The 24,261-nt window shown below is 46.2% G+C and overlaps 1 protein-coding gene and 1 long non-coding RNA gene across 15 annotated transcripts; one reads left to right on the forward strand and one right to left on the reverse strand.

The window, feature by feature from the left end:
* Positions 1 to 75: 75 nt before the first annotated feature.
* Positions 76 to 24,223, reverse strand: LOC6503678 (homeotic protein female sterile). 14 transcript variants are annotated; one of them, XM_044716859.1, is made up of 13 exons: positions 24,079 to 24,223; positions 22,359 to 22,724; positions 18,454 to 18,676; positions 16,378 to 18,376; positions 14,044 to 15,613; positions 13,781 to 13,951; positions 12,912 to 13,031; positions 12,721 to 12,852; positions 6,302 to 6,360; positions 5,949 to 6,051; positions 3,520 to 5,830; positions 3,285 to 3,453; positions 76 to 3,218 (listed from the first exon to the last, which is right to left on the reverse strand). In XM_044716859.1, the coding sequence occupies exons 4-13, from the start codon at positions 17,686 to 17,688 to the stop codon at positions 3,153 to 3,155; spliced, it is 6,012 nt and encodes a 2,003-aa protein (XP_044572794.1). In that variant the 5' UTR covers positions 17,689 to 18,376; positions 18,454 to 18,676; positions 22,359 to 22,724; positions 24,079 to 24,223; the 3' UTR covers positions 76 to 3,152. The 14 variants fall into 14 exon arrangements, with proteins under 14 accessions (XP_044572794.1, XP_032308576.1, XP_044572784.1 ...); XM_032452685.2 differs by having other exon boundaries at positions 13,793 to 13,951; positions 14,044 to 15,628; XM_044716849.1 differs by having other exon boundaries at positions 14,044 to 15,628.
* On the forward strand, positions 20,473 to 22,285 carry LOC116655183. Its single transcript, XR_004310341.2, has 2 exons — positions 20,473 to 20,765; positions 20,977 to 22,285. It is a non-coding gene; the product is annotated as an uncharacterized LOC116655183 (long non-coding RNA).
* Positions 24,224 to 24,261: the final 38 nt, after the last annotated feature.

Below are 24,261 nucleotides of genomic sequence, written 5' to 3' on the forward strand. Positions count from 1 at the left end.
CGAAAATTGCTTGTTTTCTATATCTTTTTATATTGTATCTTTGAAAAGGGGCCGAAATAAAACACTTGAATGGAATATTTTTTATGAACTTTTGTTTATTTTTTTGTGGATTTTCTCTGTTTATTTTTTTTTTCTTAAATTTTCTTTTATATTTTTCTTAATTTTTGTATTTTGTCTGTAGTTCTTCGCTCTTGACGGCTCTTGACGTTTCATTAACACTAAGTGTACGCATTAAAGGTAAAATATTTGTTTACGTTTTACTTGTTAATTGGTTTCCTTCGGTCTCTCATCCCATCTCAATTAATTATAAGTAGGCTTACTATGCAGTGGTGTATATATTTAATTATTTAGTGAATGCTAAACGGGGCGGGGCGGGGCTAGGACCGACCAGCCGACCAAGTTACTTGCAACTTGGAGCCATGTGCGGGGTGTGATTTGCTTCGATTCGACTACACTATATGTCCTCATTTCCCCCCTGTTCCTCATCCTGACCTTGATCTTCATCTTGATCTTGATCTTGATCTGTACCTATATACTATATATATTTGTTTAAATTTTCATTAATATAAGTTGTTGCATTACGCTTCCGTAAGTCGTTCTTCCGTTAGTGCTTGTTTTAGCGATAGGCGCTTAAGGCTAAGATCGTCGCTTACATAATAGAAAAGTGATTCTTTAGTGAGTTTCCGCTATATATTACATACTCTTCAGATCCTGATCCTGCTCCCGATTCATCATCCTTCTAGTATATTATATTGATTCGTGCTTTACGTTATGTAACAACAAAAGTACAACAATTAATAGCTAAAATGCCAAAATGCATCTCTCCAACTGGACAAAATCAAGCATCTGCATCTCCTATCTCCTACTGAGGAGTATCTGTATCTCCTACCCCTCAGCACTAAAGATACAATCCTCTACAGATCTGGTGAATTAAAAACTGTGGGGTTTTGTTTTTTAATCGATTCTTTTTTCTTTCGGTTTTCCCAATTTTTATTTTTTCATACATTTCTCTTTTGACGCCTTTTCTCGTTTGTTTTTTTGTTTTTAGTTTTTAGTTTTTTTTTTTGTTATAGTTTTCAATTAAATGCTAAAACTAAGAGTAGAAAAAAAATGTTTGCTCCTTCGTATAGGTATTGTTTTTTTTTTTTTGTGTGGCTTTGTTTTTTGTTGTTTTTTTTGCAGTAGTATGTTCTAATATATATATATATATATATTTACTTTCATATATTTAATCTTTAATTTATAGATTGGGGGTTTCTTCTGTAAAATCCTTCCTCCTTCCAGCGGCTTCTTTCTCGCTTTCCATAAAACTAATTTACACAAAACGAAATGACGTCTTCGGTCTTCGGAAGGATGCGGGCGAGGGATAACAACATAAGGACTAGGAGGGAAGAGCCAACTGCCTGTATATACAAGGACATCCCACATAGCACACGGCACACCAGGAATCAGATTGGGAGTCGGACATCAGACTCCGAGCTAAAATCTTCCAGAGCTGCTAATTTAAAAACTGATTTCCACAAAACAGATTAAAAAGGATGAAGGGTAAGGATCTCATCGACCTATGACCTATGTACAGGGACTCTGGATATACACATCCGTAAGGACGAAGATGCGGACAAGGACTCGAAAGGGGCAACTACATATGTATAGTACTGCTACTGTTTGGAAGACGCCACAAACTGGCTGAATTTTACTCTGAATTGTCACTGCAATGGTTTCGGTTTCGGTTTCGGTTTCTTTCGGTGTATCCTGTTGTTTTCAAGGCTTCTCCAACTAAGGTTCTAATTTATCCTGACTTCTGACTAATTACAAATGGAGTCATAGGTAAAAAAACTTCCTGTTGCTACTTAAAATCTAACTTTCCTTTCCATATTCTCCAGCAGCGCAATCTTGGAACTACTTTGAGGAGGAGCTTCTGGAGGATCCTTTCCGGTAGTCCTGCTTCTCTGGACTTGGAGCTGGTGCTGGAGGAGCGTGTGCTTTTTTTTTTGGGGGGAGGAGGGAGGTTTTGTTTGTGGCCTTGCGCTGCCGCCCAAAAATGATCCTGATCGGGATGGTGGGGAGTGAGTGGGGGAGGAGGAGAATCGTAGAAGGAGGTGGACTATATGGTGATATATCGTATGACATTTTTAAAATTTAACATTATTGGATTGGACAGAGAGATGATCCCCTATCTTGAATTGATTTCTCTTATTTGATTTTTTTTTGTTACTTTTTTCTTAAGATTGTTGGTTTTTTTTTTTTGTGTTTTGTTTGTGTTTAAATTAGTTAACAATTCTAAGCATAGGTGTGTGTGTGTGTGTGTGTGTAGGTGTGTGTAGGTGTGTAGGTGTATACAATTAGGAAAAAAAATATTCTTTATCAATTAGACTTTAAAACTACAAACTAAACGTGCCTAGGCAATCAATAATATTAAACATTAATAAGCATTGGGATCTCCACGGCCATCATCATTGTAATTATAAACAGTATCGTGTTATCATCATTGTAATCGTAATACACAATAATAATCGTAAGTTATGCGTTAAAAAAAAAATATATTTATATATATGTATAATGTTATGTGAAGAATCAATTGCTAACCAAAGGAAATTTGCCTTTTTCTGTTAATGTTTGTTGCCTCCTCCGCTGCCGCTGTTGCTGTTGCTGCTGCTGCTGCTGTTGTTGCTGTTGCTGCTCATCCTCCTCATCTGTCTCATGTTGCTGCTGCTAGGTCCTTGCATCCTCCTGCGCCTGCTCCTGCGCCTCCTCCCTCCGTATATGCTTGCATACATATATAGATACTCACTAAATGTACGTATTTTAGTTACGCCTTGGAACATTGCTTATGTTTCTGTTTGTCGCTCGTTTCTTTCCTCGTTGATTGGATGGTTGGTATCTTGGTAGCTTGTTTTAACAGATCCTTTCTGGAACTGCCGTCCTTCTCCCTCCTAGCCAGTTTGCTGTCGGCAGCTGTTGTCCTTCGATTTCGATGCTGTTCAGTGATGCTGATGCTGATGGTGGTGCCGCTTGAAACGGCGCTGCTTCTTTTGGCCTCCGATGGAGGTGCAGGTGGTGGTGGTGGTGGTGGTGGTGTTGCTGTTGGTGGTGCAGGATGAGGATGACGAGTTTGACTTTGTCTTGGAGCTGACCCTTCGCAGGGCCTTGGCCTACAGCGTCTCCTCGAAGGCAGCCATGAGATCGCTCTGCATGTTCATATCGATTTGGCCAGCCAACTGTTGAAATGATAAAAATTTTTAGTTAATCTCGCAATAATGAATAAATAAATGCCTTAAACTTACTGCCTCGCGCCTGCGCCGCTCCTGTTCGGCCCGCCGCTGTTCGGCGCGCTTGGCGGCCGCCCGATCCTGCGGCGATTGCTGCGCCGGCGAACTATGTCCCTGGCCGCCCGGCGAGGCCTTGATGTCCTCCACCCGCGATATCTGTGGCTGGGCGTCGTGCACGCTTTTCCTGCCGAATGAAAAGAACACCATAAGTATGGTTCCTCCAAAAAATTAATGGCAATAGGTAACATACCTTCCGCTTTCCATGGCGCCCAAAGGCGAGGCTGCCAGTATGGCTTGGGCAGCCACAGCGGCGGCCACATGCTGCGCCTGGGCGTGGGCTGCTGCCTGTGTCAAAACGGCCACCTGCTGACCATAATCGAGGGCACCGCTGCCTCCGCCGCCGCCGCCACTGCTGCCCTGACTGTTCGAGCCGGGACCGCCGCCACTGCCAACGATGCCGCCCACGCTGCTGTTGCTGTTGCTGCTGGCAGCGCCGCCGCTGCCCACGCCGCTGTTGCTGTTGCTACTGACGTTGGCCAGCGCTGGGCCGCTGTTGCTATTGTTTCCGGCGTTGCCGCCACTGTTCGGTCCGCCGGCTCCGCCAGCGCTGTTCGGTCCACTCCCTCCGCCGCTTGCCGACCTTCCGCCGCCGCCGTCGCTTCCTGCGCTGCCGGGTCCATTGCTGTTTGCAGAGTTGCTGCCGTTACCGCTGCCGGAACGCTCGCGGTCCCGCTCACGCTCTCTTTCCCGTTCCCGTTCGCGCTCTCGCTCCCTGTCCCGATCACTGCCGCTGGAGCTGCTGCCGGAGGGATTAGCCCCACTGGAGGCTACCGACGCTGCTGCCGCCGCCGCTGCCGCTGCTGCTGCCAATGCCTGGGAAGCCGCCGCCTGGGAGGCTGCTGCTTGGGAAGCTGCTGCCTGATTGGCAGCCGCCTGGGCGGCCGAGGAGCTGGAGTTGGAGCTGGAGGACGAGGAGGACTTGTGATGCTTGCGTTGCTGCTCCTTCTCCGCGGCCTCCTTCTGATGCTTCTTCTCCTTCTCAGCCGCCTCGAGCAGCTTGAGGCGGTCGCGTTCTTTGGCTTTGTTGCGGAACTGCTGGAATGAGTCCATCGCCGGCTTGGTCTTGCCGCTGCTCGAGCTGCTCGACGTGTTCTGCGGGGAGCTGGCCGAGGCCAGTGACGACCACGAGCTGGCGTTCTTCAGGTTCTTCTGGGCGGCCGCCGCCGCAGCTGCTGCTGCCGCCGCTGCAGCCGCTTGACCGGGATGCAGCTTCAGGTCGGATGGCGACTGCTGGGGCGGCAGCACCTTCTGCTGTTGCTGCTGCTGCTGCTTGTCCGGCGGACTCGGCATCATCGATTCGATGGGCTTCGGTATGATGAGCATCTTGTTGGCCACTTGCTGCTGCTGTTGCTGTTGCTGTTGCTGCTGCTGCTGCTGCTGGAGTTGTTGGTGGATGTGCTGCGGTTGCTGCTGCTGCTGGAGCTGTTGCTGGTTGTGCTGCTGGTGCTGCTGCAGCTGTTGGTTGTGCTGCTGGTGTTGCAGTTGCTGGTTATGCTGCTGCTGTTGCTGCTGCAGCGACTGCTGCTGCAGAGACTGCTGCTGCAAGTGCATCTGATTCTGTTGGATGGTGAGCTCCAGGTCCATTAATGCCGAGGCCACCGTCGTGTTGATACCATCGAATCCGGCCATACTAAAGTCGGCTACATTGAATCCGTTGTTGTGCGCCTGCTGCTGCTGCTGCTGTTGCGGATGCTTTTGCTGTTGCTGCTGCTGCTGCTGCTGCTGGAAGGCAGCCGCCGCCATGTCCATGTTGAAGTTGATGCCTGCCAGATGGTTGCCATTCATTCCGGCCACACCTTCCGTCCCCTTGGTTAGCAATTCCGTAACATAGTCCATGCCATGCTGCTGCTGCTGCTGCTGCTGGGAACCTTGCTGCTGCAGCTGCTGATGGCCTCCAAATGCCGGCTGCTGTTGCTGCATCGGATGCTGCTGCATCAGAAAACTATCCGTCAGCGAGGCGGCGGAAGACTTGCCCGTGGAGCCGGTGCCGGCGCTGAATTCCAGCGAGGCCAGCGACTGCTCCACGGGATCATCAAACTGCGGAATCTGTTTCAGGCCGGCGGCCAGCGAATCCAGCGGATTGCTGCTGCCGGTGCTGCCATTGTTGTTACCACTGCCGCCGCTTAGGGATGTCAGGGCAGCCGCCAGTGCTGCATGGTGGTCTCCAAGATCGCCGGGCTGCTTGTGCAAATTGCTGGCTATCCGAATGCCACCGCCTCCGCCTCCGCCGCCGCCGCTGCCGCCGCCAGTTCCGGCTCCAGCTCCAGGGAAATTGTGCGGGGGAAGAGAGGCGGCAGCGCCGACGACAGAGGACGGCACCTTGCCCAGATCGTTTGGTCCGTTCTTGTGGGGCGCCACACCGCCTGCAGCACCGCCGGCCACCGAGGGAGCGTGCAGCATGTTGGCCGCACTCGTCGCCCCACCAAAATTGCTGCCCGGCAGCTTGTTATTGTTGTTGAGCATGGCAGCCGCCGTCAGAGGATTGGCATTGCCCAGCATGGCTACAAGAGGATCAGGATACGGATACGGGGACAAGGGGCAGGGGGCAGGGGAGAGATGGAACAAGGTAGGTATCCAGATTAGTCACTTGAAGACGGTAACAGTGGCGGTAATACTTACACATTTGTGATGTGGGTGCATTGGGATTCAGCACATGGTCCAGGCCCATGAGCAGGGTCGAGGTGATGCCGTCTAGGCCGCCGCCTAGGTTCGGGTTATTTACCTATTCGGAGGATCCAATGGGAATGCGAGCCGGAGGAGGACGGAGGGCGGAGGAGCGATGGGGAGAAGACAGGACAGAGAAATGGGTTTAACATAAATTCTAGTAGTAATCACAGCATGCCGAAATCAGGCACCAGGGCAGAGGGGATCCTACGGAACGTGGGATCAAGATCCCCTCTCCAAGGTCCTCCAAGCCTCTAACTTGGCCCAGATTGGCTAACATATCTTAAAACCCGACATTTGGTACTCACATTACTGCCATTCGAGTCGCGGGACTTTTTCTTGCGTGGCGGTCGCTCGTCGCCGTCACCTGGGAAAGGGGAGAGCCAAGAAAACGAAAAGGTTAAAGGTTAAATACGGTCAAGGATAAGTTCGAGAAGGAGTGGGAGTCGACAGACAAGGACCAATACGTTGAAAGAAAGGCGAGAAGAAAGCTGGAGGCGAGCAGCAGAAATGAAGGCAAGCATATGGAATGGAGCTCAGATCTTGGATGGAAGGACCTTCGACCTTCCTCATAAAGGCGATGAAATAATAAACTATTTCGATTTTCCATCCAAAGATAGGAGAGGAGAGCGAGCGGAAAGTAATGGCTTAAATCATACTTAAAAACATACAGACAGAACAATAGTTTAGTTTAAAGCTTCAAAGCATACAGTATATAGTATAAGGTATATAGTATATAGTACATTTTACAGTATAGATCAGTATAGTATCAAGAAATACCTCTTCAAATGCCGATCGATCGATGAAACAATTGTGTTCGTGGTGGATACGTGGTGACGGATGTGACGGTTACGGATACGGATACGGAGCTGATGGCGTTTACTTTCCCACACAACCCAATCCCTCTCTGATTTCTGTTTAGTTATTTGTTAAAACGAACTGAAAGAGAAGTTCCCAGAAGAACCCGCACCCGAGATTCCAGTCCTCACCCCGAGAATCTCCAATCTCCAATCTCCGATCTCCGATTCTCAGATACGATCCATCCGCCGTCGCTGTTGCACCACCGCGGCGGGGGGCAGCCAATTATTTGTTATTATTAATTTATTTATTTTTGTGTGTTAGCCAATTCCTGAGGGGGGGTGGGGGAAGAAAGGGGAAGGGGGGAGGGGGGGAATTGGCAAGAAAGAACCGTTTGAAACCAACAATCCGAAACCGAACTCGAAACCAACCTCGCAGATATATCTATGGAACCTATTTAGTTTTGATTTTTTTTTAACTCATTTTCCAGTTTCTGTGAATAGAAGTATGATGTTCTTTTTGGGAATGAGGAAACACAGGCTTGATTTTTTTTTTTTTTTTTTAATAAACATTTTCTCTTTTTTTCTTCTTTCATTTTTTTTTTGTTTGTTTTGTTTGTTGTTGTATTCAATGCAGTTTGTTACTTTTTTTTTAGTTTAGTTTAGTTGTTGTCTATTGTTTGCTGCAGCTGACGCCATTTTTTAATAATAAATATTATTATTATTGTTTTTACTATAAATATTTAAATGTATGCTTCTCATAATGCTAGATGTGTGTGTGTGTGTTGGTGTGTGTGGTTCGTGTTTTTATTTAATTTAACTTTAGTTTATGTTCTTGTGTTCATGTTGGGCTCCGTTCCGTCCAGTTAAGTGTCTGTATCTGTATCTGTATCTGCAGTTGGTGTATCTGTATCTCTGTTGTCGCCCCTCCACATTACCTTTCCCTAATATTTTCACTATTTATCCTTGCGTTTATTTTATTTTATATTTCATTTCATTTCGGCTTTCCCCTACTCTCTCCTCTCCTCTCCTCACGTCTCGTTCTGTGCAAATTGAAACCAAAAATGCATTGTTTTTTTCTGTTTTATGTTTTTTTCGTTTTTGATTTTAATATTTTGGGATTTTCTTTTTGTTTTTTGTTTTTACAACTTTTCTTTACGAGTTCGCTTTTATTCTTACAAGACCTTTGAGCGTGTTTACATGTGTATGTGTGTGTTTGTGTGTTTGTGTGTGTGTGTAAGAGTGTGTGTGTGTGTGTAGGTCAAGGGTCAACGGTGTTATTGCATTTCTCTGATCTGCCTCTACTTAACGATCCTCGACAATCCTTCGAACTACCATACATGCTAAAAAAAAAACGACTACACTTAGAACAAAACAATCTCAATGCAATGCGGAAGGGAATTGGAACTTGGATCGAATCGCGATGCCTGATTATCCTAGAAAGCACAAGAGTTTGCATCCTTTCTTGTTGTCCATACAAATTTCGTCAACAAAAAAATTATAAACAAAAAAGTATCTGATGGATAATTCGTCTATTGAGCCGTTAAGAGTGTTGCGTTTAAGGAAAAAAAAAAAATATATATATATATATGTGAATTTTTGGATAAATCTCGTGTGTCGCTGAAGTTGTTGTTTTTTGTCGTTCATTATTATTATTTGCTCTTGTTTTGTTGGGGTTCGTTACTCATTTCCTCTTTGTGATTTCAATTGATTTATTTATCTCATTTTTTAATAGTAAAAATTTATATTTAAATTGATTTTATGCAATTCGTTTTGTTAATTTTTCTTTATTTCCATTGCATTATCATCATCATCATCATCATTCATCATCAATTCTCCTCTTCTATGCATTCCTTTTTGTATTTTTTTCGTATATATATATTTTTTTAAATTTTATTTTGAAAAAAACGTGCAAACAATGTGTAAAGGGGAAAGCCGACAGCCGAAAAATAAATAATAAAATGCTTTCAAAATACATTTAATTATTTTTCTTTTTTTTTCTTTTCTCTTAATTTTTTTTTTTTGTTTTTATTTATACCTCATCATGTTATATTATGTATATAGCATACGTCTATGTATATATGTACACCTATATAGCTATGTATATAGTATATAGAACTAGTTTGAGTTTGAGTTTGAGAGTTCAGCAAATAGAGCAAAAGACTCTATATAACGCACGCTTCGCTTTGGGAGTTCTCTAAAGTTTCGATCTGTTATCTGTTTCATACCCGTTCTGTTCCGTTCCGCTCCTCTCCTGCCGAATTTACCGTTATTAATACAACTACAGACAGAGACAGACAGTGACAAGGACACACAAAGCGCAAGGGCGCAAGGGCGCGAGGACGAGAGAGCAAGAGAGCAAGCAAGACCCCCACCCGACAAAAAAGCTAACGGTCCTTTGTAACATTACTCATGTATCTGGAAGATGGCTGGAAGCTTTTCAGTTGTATCTTATCTTTTCTGCTGGCGTTTTGTTTTTGTTTATGGTTTCTGTTTATGCGGATGACAGTTTACGTAAAATAGTTCACACAGTCGAGAAATGATACGTTTCGTTATGGCGTTAAACAGTTTAAATAATAAGTATAGTTTAAATTGTTTAATAAATACGAATTAATCAATGTTGCTACTTGATCAGTCCCCCTCTCTCTCTCTCTCTCTCTCTTTCTCTCTCTCTAGCTGTCTGTCTCTCTCGCTTTCTCTCAACGCATCTCTGTCTCGTGCTTTCTTCGTCAGACTTTACGATTACTTCTCTTACGTATTACGTATTCGCTCCTTTACGTTCAGATTACACTTTACGCTTTTCAGTGTTTTTGTTTTGTTTTTTTTGTTTGTTTTTGTTTTTGTTCTTGACTTTGTTTCTGTTTCCAAGCTTTTCATACTTTCTTTGTTTTTACACATTGTCTGCAAGTGTATCGAGAATTTCAAATTTGTTTTTGATGCATTTTTTTTTTTTTTTTGCATATTTTAGACATATATGGTAAGTAATTTTGCTTGCATTTTGGTTCATTTTATTCTGCATTTATATTTTTTAGAGTTTGAGTTTGCTTATTGGTTTGAATTAGCCTTGTTTCTGTTATTATTATGGTTATTGTTCATTACTCTTTCATTGCTTTTCATTATTATTATTATTATATTTACACATACGAGTTCTGTTAGGTTTTTGTGTAGGTATGATGTGTGTTCTCTCTAATAACTTACTCAAAAAAAAATAAAAAAAAAATTAGATATATATATTTTTTTAGATAAATATATACATACAACAAAGTTCTCAACACGAAAGTCTATGTGGGTTAGGATGCATCGGGAAGTTAAGACTAGAAACTCAGCATGGAATTGGCACAGAAGTCGGGGGAGGAAGTATCAGTTCTCCATGAGTAGGAAGGATGTGAAGGACTAGAGGTTAGTTGGTTAACTTCAGTTACGGATCAAGGATCAAGGGGTATGGCTGAGGCTGAGGCTGATCGGATCATGATAAGGATCAAGGACTGCCAAGGACATGAGTGTGAGTGTGAGTGTGATTGTAAGTGTGGGTGGATGATGTGTTTTTTATTTCGATTTATTTTCATTGATCTTTTCAATCATGCATTGTTGTTGCTCTGCTGCTGCTTTTTATGTGGGTCTTTTTTATAGATTTAATATAGATTTGATGGAGAGTTTTGGTTGATTGATTGATTGATTGGTTCGATTGGTTTGATTGGTTCGATTGGTTCGATTGGTTCGATTGGTTGGTTGGAGTTGGAGTTGGAATCATTTTGTTTCTTTTTCAGATTGGCTGCCCCCAATACACAATTGCTTCACGATTTTTTCAGCATATTCTCATAATAATCATAATAATAATCATAATAATCATAATATTGGTAATAATAAGGTTTTCTTGTTCTTTTTTTTGTAAATTTTTGTTTTTTTTTTCTTTTTGTTTTTGTGTTTTTTTTTTCGATTTGTTTTCAAAAAAGACTTAAAAGTAGTAAAGTGCTTGTTGTAAGCTGGTTTTCTTATTATTCTCATTTTTAGATAGTTGTGTATGTTGTGTGTAAGATTTTGTTTTGTTTTTTTTTTCTTTCATTTACAAATACAATTCGTTTAATACCTAAAAATGCTTAAATACAATATCTATACGCATATATGTATATGTCTATAGATATATGATATACACATATATATATATAAATATATATATATATATGTATACGGGTGTGTGTGTGTGTGGTTGTGTTGTATATATAATTAAGTATATACTAGACCTATTTGTTATATATATATTTATATATATATATAGATTATATAAAGTTTTGCCGTTGCGTGTGTGTCGGATTTGCGTCTGTATCTTGTATCTTGTATCTTGTTTCTTGTATCTGGTATCTAGTATCTGTATCTTGTATCTCGTATCTGCATCTGTGGGATGGCGAACCTGGAGAGGGACTGGGGGTATATGCACTCCTTGCCTACTTGCCTGGACTAGGGACCAGGGCCAACTCTGACCGCGATTTTAGGAATTAGTACAGAAACAACAGCAAATTTGTTAAACAATTCTGCATTTTAGATCAATTTTCAAGACGACGTGTGTGTGTGCCCTCAAGTTGCAATGAAAATAATTTGAAAACAATTCGAAAATAACTCGAAAATAACTCAAATATCAATTCAATCCAGTGTTTTTTTTAATGATTTTCTAGCCTTTAAATATTTGCGCATTTTTTTCTTAGATTAAATGCATATTGCACTTTGTCATGAACTTGGTTCCTTGTCATTTCAAAACAAAAAAAAAAAAAAATAGAGGTATATATATTAGAGAGTGAGAGAAAAAAAAAACAAATAAAATTCCGAAAGAAAAGAATGTACAAAACTGCCAAGGTTCTTCAATGTTCCACGATCAGAGTCGGATCCCCGTCTAGTCTTCTGGGTGGTGGCTAATTCTACAAGATGTGTTCTACAAGATTGGCTCCATAATCGGTTTTTAGCACACAAAAACATAAACAAAATGCGCTAAATTCAATAAATTAAAAATGATGAACTGTCGCTCAGGATCAGGCTCAGGCGAATGGGGATCGGTCGGAAGAGTGAGTTATCGCAATACAGTACCCCCAGATCCCCCCCTCCCTACACCTACATCCTGACAATAACTTAACAACAATGCCCCCCTCCTCTCGCTCTATCCCGCTGTCTCCGTCTCTTTCTATTTCGGCTGTGTATCTGTATCTGTATCGTGTATCGTGTATCTAACTTACAAAATCATAAACTAAGTTTAAAAAGATGTAAACACAGGAATAACCCTATATATATATAACTCTATATATGCGTGTGCTAGGGGCTAAGGGCTAAGGGCTAAGGGCTGAGGGTTAAGGGACTCAATAGGGCAGACATTAAAACTAGATAAACCTATATCCAATTGAATTAATTAAGCAAGACCTAAAACTCTAAAACGCTACTCGCTACTCTCTGTTCAAATCTCCTGAATCGCTATCTCCTTGTTTTCTCTGTTGTTTTTTTTTTTTTTACACACGTATAATCATAATCCTCGCTATATATCCAGTGTTTTCTTTCCTAGATCCTAGATCCTAGATCCTAGACTGTTCATTGATTTCTCTCATACTCATACTATTCTGTTCTCTGACTATCTTCTCAGCTTCCCCTCTTAGTCGGGCTCTTATACTTTCGGCTTAACGGTAAAACGATTAAAAAAAAAAAGAAATGATAAAAGAAACTCATAATGTATCTGTATCTGTAAATGTATCTGTATCTGTTAGTGTGGTTGGTCGTGTCTGTTGTTGTTTCTGCTTCTTAAACAACGCATCTATATATATATATATATATATAATATTTTTGTTTCTTAACTTTTGTTTCGTATTGTATATGCATATTTCTATGTAGACTATTCAAAAAAAAAATATATATGGTTGTATAAAATAAAACAAACAAACAAATCGCGTCCTAACCTGCTTCACTGTCGCTCGAGTCACTCGAACTGCTATCACTCGAACTCGACGACGATGAATCGCTGGAACTGGAACTCGACGACACGGGATTCGCCGGCTGCACTGCCTCCACCTTGTTCGAAGCGGACTCATCTGCAAGACAATGAACAGATTAGTAATCAGTATCTACAAGATAGAAAAGATTTAATTACCTTTCTTGGAGGTCTTCTTGCTGGCTCCCAACTGGCCAGTGACATCTTGCAGTCGCTTCTCCAGCTCCTGCTTCTTCTCGGCCATTTGTTCGTCCTTCGACTTGCCGGAAGGCTTTTTATCTGCGGATTAGAGAGATTAGCATTGGTTAGGCTCCGGTTTGATCCAAAACGCTAAGGAAGCAGTCGATATCGGGGGGTCTCGGGATATTTTATATAGGCGGGATATCATCTCATGCTCAAAGGATTCGGATTCGGATTCGGATTCGGATTCGGATTCGGATTCGGATTCGAAAACAACAAAAGTAGTTCCCCTCTACGGCATTCACAAGCTACTAATCGGGTTGATGGGGGGATTGAGGGATTGGATTGGGTTTTTGGGAGGAAGGTTGGTTGGTGGCTTAACATGCACTTTTTAGCAAACTACGGACAGATAGGGACCTCGGTTCGGTTTCAGTAACTTAATCCTATGGATATTCTAGTTTAACTAACTAAACACGACCACTAGGGATTCTTCTTTATTTCTTTTTCAAAGATTATAATTCGAAATCAGATTTGGAAGTCAATTTGGAAAGCACAGACAGCAAAGCCAAAATGAGTGTGTTGGCGGGGCCTTGAGATATACATTCTTTCAGATACACAGATTCTCAGATGGTCAGATTATCAGATTATCAGATTCTCAGATACACAGTCCTTCAATGAAGGCCTCTCGGATCGGCTCTAACTCCTGGTCTCTCTTTCATTGCTTGCTGCTGCTCTGGCTCCTCTTGCTTCTGTTTGTTCTTGATCTTGATCTTGATTTTGATTTTGACTTTGATTCTGCACTTCTGGCTGCTGGGGTTCTGGTGGTCTCGGTTTAGTTACAAACTTACAATATGGCTTACGTGTTTTTTTGCGCAAACACGACGCCACATAGCTTTCTAGCTCGCGCAGCGTCGACGGTTTCAGCGTCTCAAAGTCGATCTCGATTTCGTCGGGATTGGAGTCACGCAGCGATGGCTCCCGGTTCTGAATGATGTGCACCACACGGCCCAACTTGTCACCTGCAAACGGACACCGGATCGTTAGTGAGTGGCAGTTACACGGCCAGCTCCCAACCGGCAGGTCGAGAGCTGGAGCGCCTTGGCCAACTTACCTGGCAGCTTGTTGATGTCGAGCGAGAGCTGGCGCTTCTCGTCGTACGACATCGGCTTGGCCGTGTCCTCCTCCTCGGAGTCGAAGTTCATCACCTGGCTGGGCTTCTTCTTGCTGCTGCCGCGTGCCCCGGCGTTCGCACCGCTGCCGGCATTCGCGCCGCCACTGGCGCCGCCGGCGCTCGCCGAGCCGCTGCCCTTGGCCCGCTTGGACGCATTTCCGCCCGCAGCTCCGCCGGCACCGGCCGCTCCACCAACAGCACCGCCGCCAGCCGCTGCTCCGGCCGCTCCGCCGGCAGCACCGCCCGCAGCAGCACCGCCGCCACCAGCGCCGACACCGCCCGCGCCGCCCTTGCCGCCGCGCTGGCCCTTGCTCTTAGCACCTTTACTGCTGCCGCCACCGGCCGGGGTGCCGCCGGCGCCTGCCGCTGCACCCGCCGCCAAGGCGTTGGCCAGGGTACCCGCCTTGCCGCCCGTCGCTCCGCCCACCGCCGACACTCCAGTGCCAAAGCCGGCACCTCCGACGGCGGGGCCGCACGCCATCTGGGCAAAGCCCATGGCCGCGTCGAGGGCCTGACTGTGGAGGGCCGCTCCACCGGCGCCGGGTACGCCGGGCACGCCTGGTCCGCCAGCGCCCACCAGGGAGCCGGTGAGCAGGGCCGACAGATTGGCGCCTGCCGCTCCACCAGGCCCCAGGGAACCAACGCCGCCGGGCATGGAGACACCGCCCGCATGACCGCCGGCTCCGCCGCCAACGCCCGAGCCCATGCCGCCGACACCACCCTGGTGCGAGGCAGCTGATCCCGAGCCCAAGCCTCCGCCGGACTTCTTCTTCTCCTTGAGCTTCTTCTTGGCCTTCTTCTTGGCGGAGGCCTCCTCGGAGAGCTTGCGGATCTCCTCCTGCAGGCCCAGGAGCTTCGATTCGAGCATCTTCAGCTTGGCGCTGCGCTCCTCGTCCGAATTGGACTCGTTTTCCGTGTCGCTCGAGTCTTCGCTGGATGAGTCGCTGGCGTCGTGCTTGAGGGATGCGCCGCCATAGCCTCCATGCCCGTGGCCGTGTCCATGACCGTGCCCATGCCCGTGGCCGTGTCCATGGCCGTGGCCATGATGGTGGGCCGCATTGGCGACCGGCTCGTCGGGTATGTTGGCGTAGCGCATCTCGAAGACGTCCTGCAGCTTCCGGCCCATGGCGACGACATCGTGATCTGGCGGATTGTACTTGTAGCAGTTGGTGAATATTAATCGCACGTCGGCGGCGAATTCCGGCGCGCTCTTGTACTCGCGATTGTCCATTTTTCGCTTGACGGTGCCCAGGTCCATTGGCTTCTTGATGATGTCGTGGTAGTCGTGCAGGCCGAGCATCTCCGCGTCCACCGGCTTGTAGAAGGGCCAGGCATAGCCGGAGTGCTTCTTCGAGAAGAGCTCCTTGAGGATCTCGTTGCAGGACTTGAGGGCGTCGGATAGCTTCTCCTTGGACTTGGCCATCGCCACGCCGGGCACGCCACCAGCCCCCATGCCGCCCATTCCGGGCACTCCGGCGACGCCCAGCGGCGACATGGTATAGCCCGAGCCCTGGAATGTAAGATCCTGTTTTCAGTGGATGATGGCCATCGTTATATCCGTTGGATGATGTGAATTTTGTTTGTTGTAGTTGTTGGTTGGTTGGTTGGTTTGTTGTTGTTGTTGTGGTGGTGGTGTTGTTGGACGTGGTGGTGGTGGTGGTGGAGTGCAAACAAAATCGGGCCAAAAGGATAATGAAAAAAAGAAAAGAAAAAATAAAGAAAGCAAAGCGAAATGAAGGTTAGTATCGAATTAAATCAAAGTCGAATGATTTCTGGACAGGATTGTCTCTCCATCCGCAGGATCTGCATGGATTCTCTACCCGAAGAGAGGTCCTTCAGCAGGCACTCTTCGGATAAGCAATCGGATGCTGATTTATTTACAAAAATGTTCATGAAATGGTTGAAGAGTAAGAGGCAAGGCAGCGTATTGTGTATGATTTGATCGATTTCCGATTTCTGATTACGGATACTGATTACTGATTACTGATTACTGTTTTCTGTGCTTTGGGATACTGGGACATGTGGATACTGGGATACCAAGTACTCCCACTTAATCACACTTTCATTGGGGATGTAATGAGCGAACAAATGATTAGACTGCAAGTCAGAAACTCTTTTTTAAACAAAATATATTTAAAAAGTGGACGTGGAAGTGGATGTGGAACTTGGCCCTAGTTATGTACAAGCTAGGGAGGATCTGGATCATACTCATACTTCGAACAATACTCGACAACGACTGGCAGTGCCCTTTACTCTTACCTTCTTGCCAATTACCTGACGATTCGACTCCCGCCGCGTCGCTATTTTGGCCGACTTGGAGTCCATCTGGGCGTAGGGCGACTCGAAGGCATTGGCCGTCGGCGTGGTGGTGTCCGCCTTCCGCTTGACCCCCTTCTTCACCTTGGTGGGCTGTTGCGGTATCACGGCATCGACTCCGACTCCCACGCCGACGCCCACTCCCGCCGTACTATTCACATAGGCCTGTACCGCGTTGGCGGCGTTCACGGCAGCCGTTGGTATTGTCACTCCGCCCGCCCCAGCTCCGCCGACTGCACCGCCGACTCCGGGCGCACCCAGGGAGCCGGGTGGTCCTCCGACCGCCGCCGCGGCTGCTGCTGCCGCTGCTGCTGCTGCCGCCGCCGCTGCTGTTACACTGTTGGCGTCCATCAGGGAGGCATTGTTGACCGCCGTCTGGCCGGGATAGCCGCCGACCTGGCCGGGATTGAGGAGGCTGGCCATTAGGGCGGCGGCGGGGGCAGCCGCTCCTGCTCCGGACATCGCCGTCGTAGTGGTATTGGTGCTGCCCGGCACCGTGTGCGGTGGCATTGTGCTAATCGGTGGTATGGACGGTGCTCCGCCGGCCGTTGATGAAACCGTGCCGCCCATGGCGGATACGGGTCGGGAGGCAGTCGCTCCACCACCAGAACCCGCTGCTCCGGGTGTCGCTGAACCGGCTCCGGCTCCCGTCGCCATGCCCGGTAATTGTTGCGCCGATGAGGCGGCAGATACTTTGTTCGCGCTACTGCCGCCACCACTACTGACCGTCCCCGCGCCCGAGGCGCCCGCTCCCGAGCCCGAGGAGGCGGCTTTTGGTGTGGCTGGTGCCCGTTGCTTCTTTTTGCCACCTTTGGCCGTCACCGGCTCCAGTTCGAGCTCCTCCTTGGGCATCAGCTCGATCTTCTGGAGGAAGACCTTCTCGAGGGTCTGGGCCATCACGACCACATCCTCGCCCGGCTTGTTGTAGACGTAGCAGTTGTTGAACATGGTGTTGAAGTCGTGAATGGCCTCCTTGGCGGACCAGTAGTAGTTGTTCTCTAGCCGCTTCTTGATCGTACCCATGTCCATGGGGTGTTTGATGATCTTGTGGTAGTCGGGCAGGTTGAGCTTCTTGGCATCGACGGGCTGTTGGAAGGGCCACGAGAAGTGGTGCTTCCATATCACCTTCATCACCGTCTTGATCAGATATTGCAGTTGATTCGTGTTGCGGCCGGGGCGCTCCGCCGGCGGCACCACCGGTGGCTGTACAATGCCATTGACTGGCTCCACGGGTGGCTCGTAACGGGGCGGTGGCTCACTGGACGACATGGTGGTGCTGGTGCAGTTGCTGTTTCTGTTGCTTGTGGTTTGTGGTGGTTTGTGGAGGCGGTTGTGCTTGTGGTGTTGGGTGATTCTGGTACTTCACTGTTCAATTGCTTTCCTTTTCTCAAGATTTTCTTTCTTTTTTCACGAATGTTCTTAATTAATTAAGAATCTGGAGATCCTGCTACTGCTGATGTTGTTGCTGTTGCTGCTGACGATGCTGCTGCTGCTGCTGTTTCGGGCTCGACTGAGACGGCCAACACACACACGCTCATACACTGGGCACACACACACGCTCACGAGCCACAAACACACACGCCCGGGCCGTCTCCGTCTCCGTCTCCTCTCCGCTCCGCTCCTCCGGCAGCTCCTGCTCCTTATGCAGTTCGTGTCCCTCCTGCTCCTCCTCTGGCGCTGCTCCTTGTTCAGGGTGGGGGTGGGGGAGAGGATCTAGTCTTATGTGGCCGACGACCACCTCCTCCTCCTCCTCTGACTGGCCACGAATTTGTCTATGCCACCAGGTGCTCCTGCTCCTGCTCCTGCTCCTTCTCCTGGTCCTGCTCCTGCTCCTGATCCAGACAATTTATTAGATGCTGCTCTGCTTATACGGCTTGTGATTGATACAAATCGGTTGCTGATTGAGGGATAGTGCTGCGTAGCGGTCCGTTGCTTCATGCTCGGCAATATCTGTTCACTGGAAGTGAGTGGAGGAAATGGGTGGGATTAGTGGCGGTACAGTTCGGAGAGGGTATCCTTCACGGTGCTACTTACCACCCCTGCTCCAGATTCTCAGCGCTCCGGGGCTCCTCTCAATAGAAGGCACGGGAGCCACAGACAACAGATGCTGCTCCAAGGGCCGGCAATAGTGCTACTACTGGAGGCATTCTGTTTCCTTAATTATATTGCGATGCAGAGACTCCAATTGCTGGGTATCCTCGAAGGCGATTGACGATTGGCGAGGGCGATGGCGATGGCGATGTCGAAGGAGAGAAATCTGCAAGGCACAACAGAGCATAACAACAAATCAGTTTTTTGCCGGGAACTATCTATATAGAGAACTATGTATGTATTTTGCAACTCTGGTCGATCTGCACATTTCACAACACTCCTCGCGGGTTACATAAACAAAAAATAAATAAGAAATTAGAAATTAGAAATTATAGGCAGCGGGAGGGGGCGGCATCGTTAACAGCATCGCCTGAAACCGCGAAAAATCCCCCCACCAAACACCCAAACAATTTACAATCGAATCGGTCGGCATTTTCTTTCGCTTGGCTTTCCATAAACAACAAAATGCGACAGCGAATGTATGTAGAATGGCCGCAAACGGACAGAAAACACAAAACAGAACGACAGAAAGCAGAACACGGAACACCAACACCAACACCAAAGAGAAGATGATCGAAGAAGACTCACACAAAATGTGCAAAACAATCAATTCCAGACACTTTTTCCATAAACCGGGCCCAATCAAATACCGGCTGGGCACTATTCTCGTATATTTGAATTAGTCTTTATTATTTAACGCGCTGGCTTTGCCCTTTATTTTGCTGTTTTTGCCGTTTTCGCCGTTTCGCCCTTCCACCGTTTGTCGCGTAGTTACTTTGCCGCCGTTTTGCCACTCAACAGCGAAAATAGAGAAGCAGCAGCAGTCGACGAGAGAGAGCCTCTGTTTTCGAACTTCGAAAAGTCTAATCGAGAGAGTTTCGAAGAGAGAGCCAGCACCCGGTTCTCTCCCTCTCTCAATTCACACACACACAGCTGTACAGCGCTCTGACTATAGAGCTATCACACTCCCACTCACTAGCGGCGTTATCAAATCTACCAGGGCCAGCCAGAAGCAGAAAAGCGCTGGCTAAAGGTGCCAAAGACTCGGCAATCGGTGTTAAAAAATTAAAAAACTTCCATAAACAGAATGAATATCCATTAATGCAGCCAACCGGGCCAATATGTCCGAGCAAATTCACACTCAGCCCCCATACACACAGATTCTCAGAGTGTTTGTGTGTGTGTGTGAGTGAGTGGCGTGTGTTGTGTTTGCAATTCACCACACCGCACATTTCAAGTTGAATTCTTGTCCCACAGCACAGCACACAGCATGATTCATTCGCTTTGTTTGTTATTGCTATTGTTGTTGTTGTGGTTATTGTTGTTGTTGTTGTTGTACACACCAACGCAAATGGGAACACCATGCCAAAAGGCAATATTATGCACGTAATTCCAACGTTATTAACGTTTTAACACCCTCGACTAGAAACGACGGCTGGCTGGCTTTGGTGGGTGAGGTGAGGAGAGCCACGCGCACACACTAGTGCAGAAACACTCACTTCCAACACTCACACACACACATAGGCGGCTAATAGTTTACAGTGGAACAAGAATTGCATTCTACCCAGAACTATTATTGTACAGTTAGGATAGTGATAGTTGTTTGTTTTATTTATTCATTTATGGGGCAAGTGACTCGCAAAAATATATTTATCGCCAATACTCCGATAGTATATCTTCTCCCTCCATAATGTTTGTTGAGCAAAAAAGGAGGAGAGTTTGTTTGCGAATTTATTTACACTCGCAACTAGCAACTGGCGGCGGCGGCACATACAAGCAAAATTCATGGTAGATGGTACATGTGTGCGGCCGGCCGGCAAACGCAAACAACTTTTGCCGCTCTTCGCGTTTATTTTTATTTATTTTTTATCGCTTTCACTTTGGGCGCAGAAAATAGTTACAGTTAGCATGTGTTGCGCCGCCTGGCGATTCAAGCTGCGATTAATTACACGCTTCTGGCCCACTGTGTTTTTGTTAGTTGCCAAGTGTACGTGTTCTGGCTGGCTGGCGTGTTTCTGTGTTTGAGTATTTGTGTGTATGTGTGTGCGTGCGAGTGTGACGCAAAATTAAAACGGAAGAAGAATGAGGCGAGGCGAGGCGAGGCTAGGTGATCGGAGACACAGACAGCAAGGCCAGCCAGAAAACCAGCTTAGCTAGCTAGCGACCGTATATGACGTATTCCACATTCTAGACTCCCCATTGAAATTGGAATATTTGAAATAACAAATATTAAAATCCGAAAGCAACACCAGAAGGTAAACTGCAATAGCGGGCGGTGCGCTCTCTCTCTCTCTCCTCTCGCTCTCTTCATTTTTGCTCTCACAACAAAACAAAACATTAACTGGCACACACACACACATTGACATGCGGGAGAGAGGACGTGAGAGAGACAGGGAGTGTGAGCCAACGAACGTGCGGTTGTAATTATGTAGTACAGTTTTGAGTTTTCTGTTGAAATTTACGTAGAGAATTGGTTGCGGAGAGAGCCAGGCGGAGGAAGAAGCAGAGCAATGGCATGCATTGAAAACGGAATTGGAAATTGAGAATCGGAACGGAAAAGGAGGAAATGGAAGAAATGGAAGGAGTCTCTACAGAGTTATTAACTATCTTTTAGTCGCCAGCTATACAACGCCTAGTTGTCGCCCTAACAGTCCCCAGAGTCTCCACTTCCTCCCTCCCCCCGCAAATAAACAAAGGTCGGCGATTCGCAATCGCTCTCTCGCCCACCATTTATACGCAGAATGCGGCGGGAAAATCGAATTCATTGAGGAGTGGAGAGTGGAATTAATTAAATATTTTTATTTTTGTTTTTGGCTAGCACACTCTCTAGCATAGCATGCACTTGAACTACGGGCGGGCAAACATGAAATTTATTTAAATAAATAAAATCCTCAAGTGACACACACACATACACTAACACAGGCATGTTGCAGCTGCTGGTCCGATGGGTCAGAAGCGTGTGGGCCAGAGCGAGACAACAGTAGGGCCAAATGCAAATATGGCGGCATATCGACACACACCAGCGGCAGAGCGAGCGAGAGAGGGCGCAAGAGCGATTTGTTGTTGCCGTCGCTGTGTATCTGCAAGTATGCCGACACATCCAAGAGATACTGGTAGAGTCGAGTGGAGTGGAGAGGAGAGGAGAGGAGCAAGCTAGGTTAATAAATCGTGCTAATAGTGGCACGAATTTAAAGCCGGTTTACATGGCAACAACAGCACTGCCAGCCAGCATGCATCATGCAGCATGTAGCATGCAGCAGTGCGCATCTCACCCAAAAAGCATCAATGAAATCGATTCGAGGTTCGAGAGAGCCAGCCAGCCAGCCAGCCAGCCAACAAGCCATCTAGCCTAGCCGCTTTGCATTGCTTTTTCCGCTTATTTACGATAAACAACGTCTCCTTCAAGTAAACAAACGAATTGCGTTGCCGTTGCCGTTGCCGTTGCCTATTTACGCGCCAAACCAGAAAGTGCAACAACTCTTGGGCTGCAAACACAATAAAAGACGAAACAATAACAAACCGAATCACAGAAGTAGCCGGGCCGGCAACTACTAACCACTGACCCAAACCGAACGAGAGTAGATGCGAATCTCAAAGATGCAGAGATGCAGATGCACAGATACCAGATGCAAATCGATCGCAGCTGACCCCAAGACTTCCAAAAAAGAAAGGGTTGCACTTCCCGAAGATGCAGCTCATTAGCAGCTGTCTTTTGGTCCTCTGTCGAGGGGTGGCTATGACTATATACCCTGTCTAGATTCCCTATTCCCAAAAATTATGTCTTGGAGGAAAGAATGCCTTCGCTTTGAAAGCGCCACGTGCGCGCTACTCTTCCGCCCACAACTTACTTTTCCTTCGACTGGGCGAGCCGTGTTTATATCCGAAATATATATATATAGACGACGTATATCCAATATCCGGCTAGTGCACTTGGTTAACAACCGATTCTGGTCGCTCTCTGTTTGGTTTTCATTGCTTTATGAATGGAGCCGGGCTTAGTTAGCTGCTTCTCGTAGTATTGTTGTGTTTGTCGGGGGTTTTGAATTTAAAAAATAAAAAAAAAACAATATATAACTCCTTTTTCTTGCGGTGATTGTTGTGGTTGTTGTTGCTGTTGCGATAATTGTTGTTGTTGTTGTTGTTTGTTATTATTGTTGTATGTTGTATTTAAACTGAACATATACAACATTCAGATTGTACTGTTATAAGTGCAACTGTAAAACAAATATAAAAAAAAAACAAACAAATAATGTAGCACTTTGTCATCTCGTTGCCGGCGGTCGGGAGGGGGGAGGCACTTTGAGTTTGTTCGCGCGCGAGAACATTGAGAAGGGGGCGGAGGACGTAACGTAACCCATAACGTAAGAGCTGAAGCAACGGAAGTGGACTCAGATACGTTGTTACTGACACGGCGCCGCCAAACCGCAAAATAATAATACAATAACAATATAGCCCAGGTATGGCAGTACGTTTCGGTTGGAAGGAAAAACAAGCAGCTACTAAATTTTATTCACCGCGGGTGAAACTTTTTTTTTCGCATTTGGCGCGCGTCTCTGTGTGCTGCGTGTGTATTTATCTTTTTTTTTTTTTTGTTAATATTATTCACTTGGTGACTGCACACACACACACACATACACACACTCATGCTGCCGCCACCGTCCTCACACACACACACACACACACACACACACACTCAATCGTCAGAGCCTCTGCTTCTTCCTCTTCGTTCGTTCGCTGCTTGCTTTTGTTCCACCACCGAAAAAAAAAAAAGAAAAAAAATGAAAAAAAAAAATTGTCATGTCCATTGAAGTCTCACATTTTTCAAAATCATTTTTTGGCGCTAAAATCGGCCTTTTCTCAGACTTTTTCGATACGCATCGGATAGCCCGCAATTAGCACTTGACACTGATCACAAATTTATATAATTTTTGGCGAGTTTTACCATCATTTTTTAGTAATTTCTACACACCGATATACGTACGCGCTACGATTTTCGACAAACGCGCGTTTCTTGTGAGTAAAGCAGCCGAACCGTCGCTGTCGCCATCAAATATACAAAAATTTTTTCGAAATTACTGAAATGCGAATACACACGCACACATGCTCATTTCGGGCACGAGGCGCACGCGCCTGCTGCCTACTGCTGCACCGCTCTAACTCTCGGCCCCGGCCGGCTGCGTGGGAGAGAGACGGACATTGTTGCTCTGCTAGCGAGAGCAGAGAGAGCGTTAGTCCCATGTGTGTGTGGTGGTGCGAGAGAGCGAGAGAGAGTGAGAGCGTGGGAGAGAGTTAATTCTCTTCTAAATTCGACGTGTAAGCGAGCGCGCATGAAAAAATGCACGATGAATAACAGCAGCGTAACAGCAAAAAAGCGAAACAAAATGGCGCTGAGCGGAGCGTGGAGGCCGTCGTGCGGTTTCCCGGTCTTTTTCCACGTTTGCCTGGCGCGTTCGAGACGATGTTTCATGTGAAATCTACGACCAGCTCTTTCCCCAGCGCGATTATAGCGGTTTTGGACATTTTTCCACGTTTTTTACCGGGAAAAATAGTTCAGAAAATTTTTGTTACCTTCGACCATTTGTAACACTGAAAAACACCTCGCTTCATCAGTGTTAAGCAGCGCTGTTAAGTACCGTGTGTTATCGATTACTCAACACTTTTGTTATCGAACTTTGCAACACTAATAGTTTGAAGATTACTGCCAAAAACATAAAATAAATGAAAGATTGCTAATAAAATAAGATTTTGCTT

Source organism: Drosophila ananassae, chromosome XL (assembly GCF_017639315.1).
Source record: "Drosophila ananassae strain 14024-0371.13 chromosome XL, ASM1763931v2, whole genome shotgun sequence".
NCBI classification, from domain to species: Eukaryota; Metazoa; Arthropoda; class Insecta; order Diptera; family Drosophilidae; genus Drosophila; species Drosophila ananassae.